We start from the raw sequence: 16,250 nt of genomic DNA, 5'->3' as shown, positions 1-16,250 counted from the left end.
ATTATCAGTGGTGATGATTTTAAAGTTGATCGATTAAACCATTTTCTAGTAATAAACAAAATAACATTATTACTATTTTAGTTGTTTATATAGATGATATCATTATCAGTGGTGATGATTTTAAAGTTGATCGATTAAACCATTTTCTAGGTATTAAAGTTAACTATAGCAATGATAGTATGGTTCTTGAGCAACATAAGTTTATTGCGGAGCTATTGAGGGCATGTGGTGTTACACATCTTAAAACAATATACACCGTCACCTCTTAATACTAAGTTATAATCTCTATATGATGGTGTTCTTAACCATTCTACTTTATACAAGATCCTTGTAACGGTTATAAATAATAGATAGATTTCTTTGAAGAAAATATATCTAACAGGTGGATTTATTTAAAAATAAACAATATGTGGGTTTATTTTCAGCAGATCATGCAAATGTTGGTTTATTATTGACTATTTTAGCCATAAATTTTTAATTCAAATCCAAACCCATTAGCTTTTTGAAGTAGACTCAACTAGGGATGTGCATGGGTCTTGTACTCTAAGGGTATAGACTCGACCTGACCCTAATTTAAGGTCTATCCACCTATTTTTGGACCCTATGGGTCCGAGTTTGATTTGGGTCCATAACCATAATCCGGGCCCGGGTTCACACGTTTGAGACTCAGATCCGACACATGGACTCATTTACATCTTTTTCTCAAAATTATATATTAGCTGTCATGTGTATTTATTAATTGTTTAATATGTAACTTTGTTATATTTTGGAACATTATGTGATTTATACTTTAAAAATCAAAAGATTTGAGGAGTATTTCCTTTTAAGAACTTGAATGTTGGAAAGCTTCATATATTTGGTCGTTCAATTTGTATAAGGTAATAAAAAATCTTTGTTAATCGAAAATGCTTAAATACTATTATACGAATGTTCGAAAACCATATAATTTATTTTATAAAAAATTAAGGAAATAAATAAAATATTATTTTGGATCTAGATCTAGACCCTGGACTTGCCAAACCTAAAGGGTTTGAGTCCGGGTCTAAATTTTTAAATCCTATGGATTCGGGTTCGGGTCTAAGTCCAATAAGAAAATAGGCTCTGGATCTGGGTCTAGCTGGACCCGACCCATCCATATACTCAACCCCTAAAATGGGATCGAATCAGACACAAATTCTTGTGAGAAATTAAGAGACCATATCTAATTGGGTCGGATCATAAAGGAAAATGTATGGTAAGGTACTAGGTGGACATTGAAAATAGTATAAGTAGTCATTTAAAATATTGTAAGTACTACACGCTTACCTAGTGAGCATTACGGATATTGTAAGTAGATATTTAAGATATTGTAAGTAGAAATTTAAGATATTGTATGTAGGCATTATGGACGATGTTGTAAGTAGGAAGTTAAGGATGATGTAAATAGGTATTAAGGATACTATAAGTAGACATTTAAGAATAATATAAGTAGATATTAAAAATATTGCAAGTAGGCGTTAAGGATGATGTAAGTAGGCATTAAGAATACAGTAAGTAGATATTTATCTTTGATGAGATTGGCCTGAAAGACGTCTCTTAGAGAGACGGTCTCTTAGAAGGTATGCCACGAATCAAATAAGATCTTAGAATAATAACATAACTCCCACCAATCCTAATTAAATGAACAAAGAGCTAGTCTTATGAGAAACGATAGCAAAACAAAGAAAATATATAATAATTATTATATTAGTTAGACTATTCAAATAATGTCGATAAGATCTTTCACATAAGATAAGAATTTGTGATAAACCAGAAGACCAAATTCTCCAAAATGGGCAAACTAGGAAGTTTAATTGGATAGACCCACCCGACATAGAACCCGGACCACATTACAAAAGATGACCTAATTCTGTTTTCATTACGCAATTTCGGACGGTCGTTACGATGTATCTCATTTCACTATAAATGGAAGCCATTCTACCAACATTGAAACCCTAGTCGCCTCATTTGCACATTTTGTTAGTCTCTCATTTTCCTCTCCACAGCCGTTTTTCTTCAGAAGCTTTGTAAGCTCCTTTCTCCCTTCTATTTTTGTCTTGATGTTTTGATACTATTTTGATTCGTTTTCTTCTGATTTCCTTCGTACGTTTGATTAAATTGTTGGTTTTTATAATTCATCGTGAATGATGCTTTTGATTTGGATTCTTTTTTCTTTGAGCAATGCTTTTTTGATTTGCAATAGTTTATCGATGCGTATGTTGCTTGATGAATCAATTGTTTGTTTCATTGAAGTCTAATTTTCTCATTCATTTGTGTGACCATTTAGAAATATTGTTCATGTATCACATTTTTCACATCGATTTATTTCCTGTTTTTTGCTATCATGATAGATGTGATATTTGATGATTAATAATCACTTAGACTATTCATGTGTAATTTTTGGGTAGATAGTCATAGTTAATGATCCGATCTGTTTAATGGATCCTATGATTTCGAACTGATGGATACTAATCTGACCTTTAATGAAGGTGATGGTGATTTTTTAATCGTAATTAAATTGATTTTAAGATCTTCTGTATTTGTTTCTTTGATAGTGACTAAGTTGATTAGAAGATCTCGTTTACTTGTCACTTCAATTGACTCGTGCTTAATAAACCACAAATTAATAGTCAGAATTGCTCATCTGAAAGTTGAGAATGAGAATTTTTTGAGTCATCAGTTCAAATCTGGTTCGTGGGATTTTTTTAATTTCTTTTTTATTATCTTTATTGTGGTGTCTGCAATATATGTTCAATTTTGATTATCTAGATAATATTTTGAATTTGATATTTTTGTCTCGTCACTCATGATAATTTCCGTTTAACTAAGCTGATTATCGTGAAATAGCTTTTTTGAAATTCACTTGTATATATATACTATGTTTAGTACTTGGGTTGTACGTGAGCTTATTTGAAGTAATTTAACTATTATGCGTTAAACTCTTATTCTTTATTTTGAGTGCTGAGCCCATCTCTGAATGTTTGCAGATTGCTTTGTTTGAGATTTCAGTATGGGTAAGGAAAAGATTCATATCAGTTTGGTGGTCATTGGCCATGTCGATTCTGGAAAGTCCACCACCACTGGTCACTTAATCTACAAGCTTGGAGGTATTGACAAGCGTGTGATCGAGAGATTTGAGAAGGAAGCTGCCGAGATGAACAAGAGGTCCTTCAAGTACGCCTGGGTGCTTGACAAGCTCAAGGCTGAGCGCGAGCGTGGTATTACCATTGATATTGCCTTGTGGAAGTTTGAGACCAACAAGTACTACTGCACAGTTATTGATGCCCCTGGTCACCGTGACTTTATCAAGAACATGATTACTGGTACCTCTCAGGCTGACTGTGCTATCCTCATTATTGACTCCACAACTGGAGGTTTTGAGGCTGGTATCTCCAAGGATGGTCAGACCCGTGAGCACGCCTTGCTTGCTTTCACTCTTGGAGTGAAGCAAATGATTTGCTGCTGTAACAAGGTATAATTTAACAAGTCCTTTCATTAGATGCACTTGCAATTTCTCAAGTTGCTGAGAAAGCTTCTCTTAATGCTTGTATAGTTCTGACACATTTTGTTCCTTGTATCAGATGGATGCCACCACACCCAAGTACTCCAAGGCTAGGTACGATGAAATCGTCAAGGAAGTCTCTTCATACCTCAAGAAGGTCGGTTACAACCCTGACAAAATCCCATTTGTTCCCATCTCTGGGTTTGAGGGTGACAACATGATTGAGAGGTCCACCAACCTTGACTGGTACAAGGGACCAACTCTCCTTGAGGCTCTTGACATGATCAACGAGCCAAAGAGGCCATCAGACAAGCCCCTCCGTCTCCCACTTCAGGATGTGTACAAGATTGGAGGTATTGGAACTGTGCCCGTGGGACGTGTTGAGACTGGTGTCTTGAAGCCTGGTATGGTTGTCACCTTCGGTCCTACTGGTCTGACCACTGAAGTTAAGTCCGTTGAGATGCACCACGAGTCTCTTCCAGAGGCTCTCCCTGGTGACAATGTTGGTTTCAACGTCAAGAATGTTGCTGTCAAGGATCTCAAGCGTGGTTACGTGGCTTCCGACTCCAAGAACGACCCTGCCAAGGAAGCTGCTAACTTCACTGCTCAGGTCATCATCATGAACCACCCTGGACAGATCGGAAATGGTTATGCTCCAGTGCTCGACTGCCACACCTCCCACATTGCTGTTAAGTTTGCCGAGCTTGTTACCAAGATCGACAGGCGTTCTGGTAAGGAACTCGAGAAGGAGCCCAAGTTCTTGAAGAATGGAGATGCTGGTTTCGTGAAGATGATTCCCACCAAGCCTATGGTGGTGGAGACTTTCTCAGAGTATCCACCTCTTGGTCGTTTTGCTGTGAGGGACATGAGGCAGACTGTTGCTGTCGGTGTCATCAAGAATGTGGAGAAGAAGGATCCAACCGGTGCCAAGGTCACCAAGGCTGCCCAGAAGAAGAAGTGAACAGCTATTGCTTCAATCAAGGGATACAAATTGTTCAATTATGAGTTTTATACAGACTTATGTTTTTTTCTTAGTTGTGTGTTTTGTTTAGAATTGCCATCTCTTTGTCGCAAACTCCTTTCGTCAGTGTCATCTGGCACCTATTCTGAGAACTGGGTGCTTGATCGACGGTGGCATGATTTTGGTCTGGAGTTGTTTGCTTGAATTCTGATGTATCCCTACCTTTTCGACTTAATATTTATTTTTGGTATTTCTAATGTTCTGTGAGAATATATGTTTACTAACGAGGTCTTCATCAAATGTGGCCTATGGAAGAACTTGGGATAATATTGCTAATGGTTGGCTCTTAAATGATGATGAAAAAATTTTCTAATGTTGTGGTTTCAAACGGCAAAAGTGTGAGAAATCCAAGGATTTTATCCATATTATTATTGTGTGAATTATTTTTAATGGTTATTAAAATACTAAGTATTTACTTGGAAAATTTTAATCACAGAACAATTATTATGAAATGCTTGCTACGTTTCTATGGTTTCACATTAAAATATTGATTATGTCTATACAACACTTTTGTAAGAGTTTTAGGGCATTTTAGATTAAATGTTTAAGCCATCTTGATCTTCTTAGAAGACTAGCAAGACGCAGTCTAAACCGGTACTAAGGTTATAAAGTCAAACTAAGAAACTAAGGTTATTCGAAATGAAAATTACACAAATATTATTATTGTTAATGATAAGAAATATTTATCTGTTTTCATTTGTTCTTTCATTTATTTTTATTTTTTTGCAGATTCTAATGTAAACTTAAAAGTCAAATAATTTTAATTACGAATTTTTAAAATTTTAAAAATTTGATATTTAAAAAATATATATTAAGACAAATCTGTCAAGACCCACATAAATAAGTTTTTTCCATATAAATCGATGAGAAATCATAGTCAATTTGACACTAAAATTCGTAAATTTTATTCAAAAAGAACATATAAAAACAGAGAAATTGAAAAGTGACGGAGTAGAAGAAATTAAAGAATTAATCCTTATATTTTATGGGTAAATAGTCACATTAATGAAATGATTTTAAATATTTCCTTCTTCTCACCCTAAGTCTCGAGTAGTGAGTAGTAAGTGTTGGATTTTAAATGAATATTTATGAATGTTACATTTTTGGTATCAATGGGCATTTGGTCTAGTGGTATGATTCTCGCTTAGGGTGCGAGAGGTCCCGAGTTCAATTCTCGGAATGCCCCTTTTTCGTTCTTGTTTTTAAGAAGATTAATGAAGTGTGTAGTTCTTAAGGTTGTTGACCTACCTTATAATTTAATCTTTCTCATACTATATTAATCTTTATTTTTTTATTCTACCTCCACTAATTTTCATTTATATAATTTTATTTTTTATTTCTCTTTTAAATATTTTCTTTTAATAAAAGCATGCTTAGATAAAAGCATACCCAGATAGAAGGCTCATTAAATTTCACAAGAAATTAGATGGGAGTTATCATGTGTGAAGATAGGGGTGTATACCGGTTTAAACCCGAACCGAAAGACTGGAACTTTGAATATTCTAAGACCGTCCGGTCTCGATTTAACTTGGTTTCCTCTCGATCCGGTCCGGGTTTAGACCGGAGGTAATTCTTAATACCAAAAATAAATTTTAAAAAAATGGAAGATTTTAAAATAATCTAGCAAATTAATTATTATAGAATTAAAATTTTTGAGTTAAAAAATTATTTTTTATTAGATAAAAAAAATATAAAGCCCTTTAAATAAGCATACACTTAAAAATCGTAAAAAATATTTCCTATTCAAAATTACTTTTATATGTATCCTGTCTAACTCAGATTTTCCCGGGTTTAGACCGAAAATTCGGAATGAAGAATAAATAAGACCCGAAGTCCGGACCGGATGCAACCGGTCCGTTCCGATTTAAGTCCGGTCTCAATCGATTTCGGTCCAGATCGCCGGTCCGGTCTCATTTTGCACACCCGACGAGACTTACCTCCCTTTTTTTAATTAATTGAATCCAAAACAAATTTTACACTATTCATTATTCAATTATTTTACATATTGCAGCTATTATACGAGAAAAAACATGGTTACGTGAGATCTTGTTTTATTTGTCTTGTTGGATATTTTCATAATATCAAATTTTAATAATTTTTAGTTGAGTATAATTCTAAATATAAGCAATCCAACAAACACATTAGACTGCATAAAAAAGTATTTAGATGCAAGTAAAAAAAATAAAAAGTATTTTTCAGGTGCACTTCTTTTTCTGCTATGACTTGTATATATTCTTTACTAAATTTCTTAGGCAATTTAATGAAATTAAAGGTTGTTTATTTAGATTTTATTTCTTTTCCCCGAATCTTTTGATTGCATATTATATTTTTCTTGAATTCCCTTTTAAGTTATTCTCTCTAAAAACTTGATTTTTGCAATCAGTTTTTGGATCATACTATTGGAATGATGGATGACAGTAGACTTGAGAAGATTGTCTAACAATTACTTTTAAAATGTAGAAAAGCATTAAGTGATGTAATTTTTGTTCAATTAGCATAAACTTTTGTAAAAATCAGAGTCTTGTCTCAGTTGGAAACTAAATAAGACCTGCATAAGAGAAAGAGAGCTGCATGAAAACTAAATCAAATTCCACATCCTAAAACCAATTTATTATAGAAGGAATATCCCATCAAACTTATACGTTAGTCAATATTTCTATAATATTTTAAAAGTAAAATTACATATGAATTATTTTCTAATAAATTTAAACCAAAGTATAAATTATGGCAAAGTTTTTGTGCAAAGATTCGAAATTTCCAATTGGGTTAGCTAATCCATGGCAAGAATTTCATTATGGCTATGAAGTGCATCATTGAGTGTCATGGGAATCCATTTGGTTATGATTGGTGTTAGGGAGTGGGAGCAATGAAACAACCAATTGGTGAACAAACGATTGAATATTGCAGTGTATAGGAGCGGTTTTGGGGTGTGCTTACATTTCTTTTGTGATATTTCTCTCACAAAAGTACTTGGATTTAAATTTGAAAATTTACAACGAAATACAAACAACATAATAGAATTCAGAAAAGTGTATGTGACATTCTTCCCCAAGACTCGTATTTATACGAGTCTAAGTATACCAAAGGATTATGACTCACTTAATAATCATTGATGATAAACTATAATGATCATTCATCAATACCATGTTTATTGTGGTATTCATGAGCATCATTCCATGTATTAACACAACTCATATAATCGGAATAAGAAGTGAACAAGAAAAGGAATCCAATGCCATTTGATCAAAGAAGACGAAAAGACAAACTAAGGCTGGACAACAGCTGAAGCCGAGTTGGCTTTGGTGGCCCTCCATAGGAAAGCCGAGTTGACTTTTCCTCCTGACTCAGTTTTCCCATTTGCCTTTTGTACTTCCTTTTGACCCTTTCTGGATCCTGTATTTTCAATATACTTTGTCCCACTGCTATTTTGTAGTGCTTGGTAATATATCTTAGGATTAATATACACTAAATGTCCAACATGCCCGGGATACCCAACCTCACAGAGTCACAGTTTTTATTTTAGTTTAAGAAAATTTCTCTTCTTAATTATAAAATGCCCAAATTTTTGAAATTTATAAAAAAATAAATAGGGCCTCAAAATTATTTGCTCTGCCCCTGGTAGTGTATGGTACACATGTGCAATGAATGAGTTAGGTAATAGTGCAAGTAATTAGAATGAAAATTCAACAATTAAACAACACCTTTGCTAGTGTTAGTATTAATGTGTTTGAAGGACTTAAGCTTGAATCTCACAAGCAGGGATGGTAATGGGTATTGAACCCGATCCGAATCCGTGGATCCTCATTCGTTTTCACGGATTTGTGTCCTTAAAAATTGGATTCGTCGGATCCGAATCCGTTTAAATTTCACGTGTCCGAATTCGGATCTCAGAAAAATGCCCAAACTTGTGGATCTGGAGGACCCGTTTTTAATTTTATATTTATTAAATATACTTACTGGGCTTGCAAAATAATTTGGGCTATTTAAAAACCCAAGTGATTACTCTCCGAGTCTTCCTTATATTTTGTATCTGATTCACTGTATCTTAAATGTGATAATACAACTTATTACAATTTACAAATTAAAATCCCCACCCAACTCCTAATCTCCAGACACCAATCGACACAAACTGTAATCCCCAATACTCATCGTACGACACGCAGCAGATTTTGATTTTTTTTACGTTTCTGTTTTTTTTTATGTTGATTTTTTAGTGATCAATTGTGAAATTATTTATAACTATTATCATTAGTCAATGAATAGCTTTATGGCAATCTCAACATGATCTAAAAATATTAAAAAAAAATAGTAAAAAATAAGTGAAATCCGTTTTGGATCAAGATTCGATACTGGATCCGCAGTATCCACGGATCCGGATATGGGTCTTGCAAAACTAGTCCCACGGATCCGGGTCTGGATTTGGGTCCCGCTCTTGCAAACGGATCTGAATCGGGGTCCGCCTGGACCCGATCCAGATTCGACCCATTGCCATCCCTACTCACAACTCACAAGTGAATGAATTTTAATTAGCGAGTACAAAATAGGAGTGTGGAAGAAAGGATGGAGAGAGAATACAAATTTGCAATTCAAAGAAAAAACGATTCATTTTTTGCTACTGTCTGATTTCTTTAGTGACTTATTTTTATTTTTCAATTCCCTATTTTTAGTCTTTGGCCATGCTATATGTAATTGTGATTATTTTATAAATAATCACAAATCATATAATTTAGATATATTAACAATTTTCCTCGTCTTGATCTCTATTATTCTCTCTTTTTCCAATCGCCAAAAACCTCATTATAAGCCATTATAGCTTTTTGAAGCTCTTGTTCATAATAAAAACATCTAGCCTTATGTAGTGGACATATCCAATATTTAATGAATCACTTTAAGTTGCTTTGTGTTGATTATTGTGATTGTTAATTGTGCATTCATTGTTTGATTCAAGAATTAGGGCTTAGTTTCATCTTTTTTCCGATATAATTAAGCATTATAATCTTGGATCTTTTGCGCATCTAAAAGTTAATTCCTTCACAAAGCTTAGCTTATAGCTAACTCAAATGTTGATGAATTAAGTTAACTCAAACATTGATAAATTAAAGTTAACCTCTTGTTCAAGATGCTAGCTAATAATACGTAGAACGCTTAATCATTGATCCTTGACACATCTAAAGATTTTACATCTTAGTACTTGCAAATAGTCTTATTTCATTAATAAACCTTCAACTCATCATCATAGCTTTTAATCGACACCATTAAGCTTCGCTTCTGCTTCCATTAGGTCTCTCTTACAAAATTGATCTCTTATTGATGGTGAGCCAATAAACTTGTAAGGGTGTCACACTCGACAATGTTGAAGATTATTTTCGATTAATTTTATGTATCAAAAATCATTAAAACCCCCACATAATTAAAAAATACAGATAAATTAATAGCTTATCTTTATATAGTTTGATTTAAGGACAACTATTGTCAAACAAACATTGGACTAGAGAATAGAAGAAAAGCAAATGCTTCGAAGGATGGACAAACACACCTCCTAGATATAAAAGGGTTTCATCATTATCATACCCAATATCCCACTCGAAAGTAGAGTTTAAAAGATGACGGACATTCTATACCTGTACTCCCTTCACAAAGAACAACAGAAGAATATGGTCAATTTACTCAGATATGAAAGGGTTCAAGAATCTCAAATACCAAGGCGATGCAAAATTTCAATACTTCGTTATCGAGAATAACTGTATGAAGAGCACCATTCAAACTTTACAAGCAGAACAGCACAAACAAAATTAAGAACCCCATCGGAACATCACAAGCAGGACAACATTAACAAAATTAGTCGGGGAGGGTCAGAAGAAACCCCACATTTGACAACTTTAGACAACATTAACTGTATGAAAAATATGCTTGTTTTGCTAATTCCTGTCTTCCATTCATGTAATTAGATGTGAAAGCCACAAAAAGAGGGGAGAGAAGGATGTAAAATAAAAAAAAGTACATTAATAATAACCGCAGTAATATCTCAACATCAATATATAAAAATAAAACTCGTCCCAACTATCTAAAAAGCCGAAACAGAAACACAAAACACCAAAAATGACCATTGCATATCAAAACCCTACCACCGTCGATCAAGCACCCAATTCTGAGAATAGGTTCCGGATGTGGGTGAAGTTAAGGGATTATGAAATGCACAACAAAGACCTAGCAACAAAATGACACTGCGAACCGAAATCAAATATTTAGAGTACTCATACAAACTTATTGAAGCAAAAGCAGTTCACTTCTTCTTCTGGGCAGCCTTGGTGACCTTTGCACCGGTTGGATCCTTCTTCTCCACATTCTTGATGACACCGACAGCAACAGTCTGCCTCATGTCCCTCACGGCAAAACGACCAAGAGGAGGGTACTCTGAGAATGTCTCCACCACCATGGGCTTGGTGGGAATCATCTTAACAAAACCAGCATCTCCATTCTTCAAGAACTTGGGCTCCTTCTCGAGTTCCTTACCAGAACGCCTGTCGATCTTGGTAACAAGCTCGGCAAACTTAACAGCAATGTGGGAGGTGTGGCAGTCGAGCACTGGAGCATAACCGTTTCCGATCTGTCCAGGGTGGTTCATGATGATGACCTGAGCAGTGAAGTTAGCAGCTTCCTTGGCAGGGTCGTTCTTGGAGTCGGAAGCCACGTAACCACGCTTGAGATCCTTGACAGCAACATTCTTGACGTTGAAACCAACATTGTCACCAGGGAGAGCCTCTGGAAGAGACTCGTGGTGCATCTCAACGGACTTAACTTCAGTGGTCAAACCGGTAGGACCGAAGGTGACAACCATACCAGGCTTCAAGACACCAGTCTCAACACGTCCCACGGGCACAGTTCCAATACCTCCAATCTTGTACACATCCTGAAGTGGGAGACGGAGGGGCTTGTCTGATGGCCTCTTTGGCTCGTTGATCATGTCAAGAGCCTCAAGGAGAGTTGGTCCCTTGTACCAGTCAAGGTTGGTGGACCTCTCAATCATGTTGTCACCCTCAAACCCAGAGATGGGAACAAATGGGATTTTGTCAGGGTTGTAACCGACCTTCTTGAGGTATGAAGAGACTTCCTTGACGATTTCATCGTACCTAGCCTTGGAGTACTTGGGTGTGGTGGCATCCATCTGATACAAGGAACAAAATGTGTCAGAACTATACAAGCATTAAGAAAAGCTTTCTCAGCAACTTGAGAAATTGCAAGTGCATCAAATGAAAGGACTTGTTAAATTATACCTTGTTACAGCAGCAAATCATTTGCTTCACTCCAAGAGTGAAAGCAAGCAAGGCGTGCTCACGGGTCTGACCATCCTTGGAGATACCAGCCTCAAAACCTCCAGTTGTGGAGTCAATAATGAGGATAGCACAGTCAGCCTGAGAGGTACCAGTAATCATGTTCTTGATAAAGTCACGGTGACCAGGGGCATCAATAACTGTGCAGTAGTACTTGTTGGTCTCAAACTTCCACAAGGCAATATCAATGGTAATACCACGCTCGCGCTCAGCCTTGAGCTTGTCAAGCACCCAGGCGTACTTGAAGGACCTCTTGTTCATCTCGGCAGCTTCCTTCTCAAATCTCTCGATCACACGCTTGTCAATACCTCCAAGCTTGTAGATTAAGTGACCAGTGGTGGTGGACTTTCCAGAATCGACATGGCCAATGACCACCAAACTGATATGAATCTTTTCCTTACCCATACTGAAATCTCAAACAAAGCAATCTGCAAACATTCAGAGATGGGCTCAGCACTCAAAATAAAGAATAAGAGTTTAACGCATAATAGTTAAATTACTTCAAATAAGCTCACGTACAACCCAAGTACTAAACATAGTATATATATACAAGTGAATTTCAAAAAAGCTATTTCACGATAATCAGCTTAGTTAAACGGAAATTATCATGAGTGACGAGACAAAAATATCAAATTCAAAATATTATCTAGATAATCAAAATTGAACATATATTGCAGACACCACAATAAAGATAATAAAAAAGAAATTAAAAAAATCCCACGAACCAGATTTGAACTGATGACTCAAAAAATTCTCATTCTCAACTTTCAGATGAGCAATTCTGACTATTAATTTGTGGTTTATTAAGCACGAGTCAATTGAAGTGACAAGTAAACGAGATCTTCTAATCAACTTAGTCACTATCAAAGAAACAAATACAGAAGATCTTAAAATCAATTTAATTACGATTAAAAAATCACCATCACCTTCATTAAAGGTCAGATTAGTATCCATCAGTTCGAAATCATAGGATCCATTAAACAGATCGGATCATTAACTATGACTATCTACCCAAAAATTACACATGAATAGTCTAAGTGATTATTAATCATCAAATATCACATCTATCATGATAGCAAAAAACAGGAAATAAATCGATGTGAAAAATGTGATACATGAACAATATTTCTAAATGGTCACACAAATGAATGAGAAAATTAGACTTCAATGAAACAAACAATTGATTCATCAAGCAACATACGCATCGATAAACTATTGCAAATCAAAAAAGCATTGCTCAAAGAAAAAAGAATCCAAATCAAAAGCGTCATTCACGATGATTTATAAAAACTAACAATTCAACCAAACATATCAAAGAAATCAGAAGAAAACGAATCAAAATAGTATCAAAAAATTAAGACAAATAGAAGGGAGAAAGGAGCTTACAAAGCTTCTGAAGATAAACGGCTGTAGAGAGGAGAATAGGAGACTAACAAAGAGTGCAAATGAGGCGACTAGGGTTACAATGATGATAGAATGGCTTCAATTTATAGTGAAATGAGATACTTCGTAACGACCGTTAGAAATTACGGAATGAAAACAGAATTAGGTCATCTTTTGTAATGTGGTCCGGGTTCTACGTCGGGTGTGTCTATCCAATAAAACTTCCCAGTTGGCCCATTTGGGAGAACTTGGGTCTTGTGTTTATTAAAAAATTTGATGTGAAACGATTTTACCATGAAACATTCTTCAACATTGTTTGAATAGTTCAACAAAAAGAATTATTATCGTATGTACTCTTTGTTTTGAGATCGTTCCTCATAAGACTAGCTCCTTGTTTATTTGATTATGATTGGTTGGAGTCATGTTATTATTCTAAAATACTATCACAAAATGATGTGAGAGACAGCCTCTCTGAGAAACGCATTAGATTTATTGGTTATATAGCCATTTTATTTTATCTTTAAGGTCATGCTTGTAGGATTAAGATGCACGCTTGCGGAGTTAGCATCAGCTTCACTTAATTCTATTCGTTGTAGGAATTTCTCTTGATCTTTCTCGAGTTGAAGGATTTATCATCATGAATCTCATTGAGACCATAACTAGACTTGAAAGCCCTTCATATTCTTGAATCAAAAGTAAGGGTATTCAGCCTCTTACAATGTTACGACACAAATCAATGTCTATCCAATTCTAACAATTCTCGTTTCTTGTTGCCATTCTCACCATAATTATCCTCCTATACCTATACTATAGTTACCATACTATATGTTTTGTACAAAGAGAGTGAAGGGGTCAAAGTTGCTACATGAATCTAATAATTAGTACATATATCCTCATGAAGTGTTAATACAACCATGTACCTATCAACTCTAAGGCTGGTATTGAAGCTCTCAACAAAAGTGTTTTTTTTTTATCACAACAGACCTTGGGATCAAATGTCTCTAATTTTTTGTAAGCCATTATATTATTGTAAGGTTATCCTTGTCAACTTCCTCCATTGCTTCCTTGAATTTAAATAGTGAAGAAGCATTTGTATCCCTCCAAAACAAAGTATACATCAGTAGCCTTGGGTATTTTTCTTCCAATTGGCAGACAAGTTTTTACAATAATATCGTCTCAACATTGGCTCATTCAATGCTATTTTTATTCCCTGCACAAGCGAGCTACGGATTTAAACAAGTATATCATGGTACAAAAAATAGGGCATGTAACTGAATAGTTGATTATTACCACCAAAGAAATAGTTGACAAATGTGTACCCATATATTGATCTTTTAGATGTGTACCATCAACCCCTATTCAACTTTTACATCCCTTGATCAGTCCATTGATTGCAACATTGAATGAAATGACGATACTAATAAATATTAAAGATCTCTCAACGGAATACTCTTCTTCCTAAGCACATACTGCAATTTAACCTCGGTTTGTTGCTTAATCATCTCAGCATACCTAGGTAGCGTCCTTAACTCGCATCATAACCCCCATTTATCTCTTTCAATGCAAAAGATCTCATTTTGTATAAAGTGTTCAAATTCACACTATAAATAGACTCTAGTAAATCATTTAATGTTTTCCCATAAAATGTCATTATTTGCCCTTATGTCATTCATTAACTTGATTCCAGCCCTTTACAGTGATAAGTCTGTTATTTTTTTCTATTGCAATTATGTGTAGGATTATCAATCTTTTTTATTGCCTATATAATGCCATCAAGAAGTTTACTTGAATGAAGTCTCCATTCACAATTCCCATCCAAAAAAGATATTGTAGATAAATCTTGTTGTTTACGCACTTCACCAAGATTTCAAAATCACAACGAATTGCATAGTCCTTAACAACTTTCTCACAGGTTGCTTGTCAATGAAAATTTGGTATAGTGCTAAATGGACATATTACCCCTACTCCTATCCACAACCATTTTCTAATTTTGATGCAACCTCTGTATATAGTTACTGTCATTCTCATTTTTATCAATATGATTACCCCAAATTGTATCCTCAAATGGCTTATAACTGTCATTTACATACTCAAAATCACCATCATCACTTAACTTTTTATCAATACAATCATCATCATCAAATATACTTTCACTTTCTAATGGGATGTAATCATCATCACAATTGTTATTATTACTGTCATTTGCAATTCTCATTTGTTGGCTGTTATTTGCAATCTTCCTCCTATCATGCTTTGCATCCACATTAATATAAGTTTTTAAGGTTGTTCTTGTCATAATGCCTTCCTAATTGCAGTGGTTGTTAGTAATTTTTTGGTGGAAGCTTTAGAATACTTGGCTTTTGTAACACCCCGTATTTTATCAGGTTTTAAAAATAAAATAAATAAATAGATATTGTTAAATTAAATTATTTACATAGATAATTATAAGAAACAAAGTAAGTTAAATTTTAACGATAACGCATTTTATCGCGTAGCGTTTCTTTTCTGTTTAAAAAAAATAGACAATTACTTAATTAATTAATTAATTCAAAAAAAAAAATTTATGTTGTGGGAGGTGAAGGGGTGGCCGGTTGGTGCTATCATGGGAGGAGTCTTGTAACTCCTCTCATAATTGAGCATTATGGTACATTAAGTGAATTACCTTCTTAATAGCCTTTTAATCCCATAATCCTTCACATTTATACTTTCAAGTGAACAAAAAATTCAGAAAAATCTCCCTCTTTGCTCTCTTGTTTTCGGCACCTCAAAGAAAAAAAGTTGTTGTTTCATCCAATCTTTTGATCAAAGGGGTAAGTTTAGTTGAATTGTTAATTATAGATTATATATATAAGATTTCTAAGATGAATTATATTTTATGTATGATGATATCCTATGACTTTTAGGAGGATTGAATATTTTTCTTTATATAATCTTCTCTAATAATCCTTTAATAAACTTTAATTTGTTAAAAGGATTAAGTTATGTTTCTTTCAAA

The 16,250-nt window shown here is 34.5% G+C and overlaps 2 protein-coding genes and 1 non-coding gene across 4 annotated transcripts; 2 read left to right on the top strand and 1 right to left on the bottom strand.

Moving 5' to 3' along the window:
* Window positions 1-1,886: 1,886 nt before the first annotated feature.
* LOC130801458 (elongation factor 1-alpha) lies at window positions 1,887-4,731 on the top strand. Its single transcript, XM_057665320.1, has 3 exons — window positions 1,887-2,045; window positions 3,006-3,490; window positions 3,600-4,731. Exons 2-3 carry the CDS (start codon window positions 3,029-3,031, stop codon window positions 4,479-4,481), a joined length of 1,344 nt encoding a protein of 447 aa, XP_057521303.1. The 5' UTR covers window positions 1,887-2,045; window positions 3,006-3,028; the 3' UTR covers window positions 4,482-4,731.
* A 924-nt stretch (window positions 4,732-5,655) lies between these two features.
* Window positions 5,656-5,727, top strand: TRNAP-AGG (transfer RNA proline (anticodon AGG)). Its single transcript has one exon. It is a non-coding gene; the product is annotated as a tRNA-Pro (tRNA).
* A 4,797-nt stretch (window positions 5,728-10,524) lies between these two features.
* LOC130801460 (elongation factor 1-alpha) lies at window positions 10,525-13,432 on the bottom strand. 2 transcript variants are annotated; one of them, XM_057665322.1, is made up of 3 exons: window positions 13,259-13,432; window positions 11,816-12,300; window positions 10,525-11,706 (listed from the first exon to the last, which is right to left on the bottom strand). In XM_057665322.1, exons 2-3 carry the CDS (start codon window positions 12,275-12,277, stop codon window positions 10,825-10,827), a joined length of 1,344 nt encoding a protein of 447 aa, XP_057521305.1. In that variant the 5' UTR covers window positions 12,278-12,300; window positions 13,259-13,432; the 3' UTR covers window positions 10,525-10,824. The 2 variants fall into 2 exon arrangements, with proteins under 2 accessions (XP_057521305.1, XP_057521304.1); XM_057665321.1 differs by having other exon boundaries at window positions 11,816-12,278.
* Window positions 13,433-16,250: the final 2,818 nt, after the last annotated feature.

Source organism: Amaranthus tricolor, chromosome 15 (genome assembly GCF_026212465.1).
Source record: "Amaranthus tricolor cultivar Red isolate AtriRed21 chromosome 15, ASM2621246v1, whole genome shotgun sequence".
NCBI classification, from domain to species: Eukaryota; Viridiplantae; Streptophyta; class Magnoliopsida; order Caryophyllales; family Amaranthaceae; genus Amaranthus; species Amaranthus tricolor.
The sequence above is the reverse complement of the archived record's forward strand: the minus strand, read 5'-3'. Positions and strand labels throughout refer to the sequence as shown.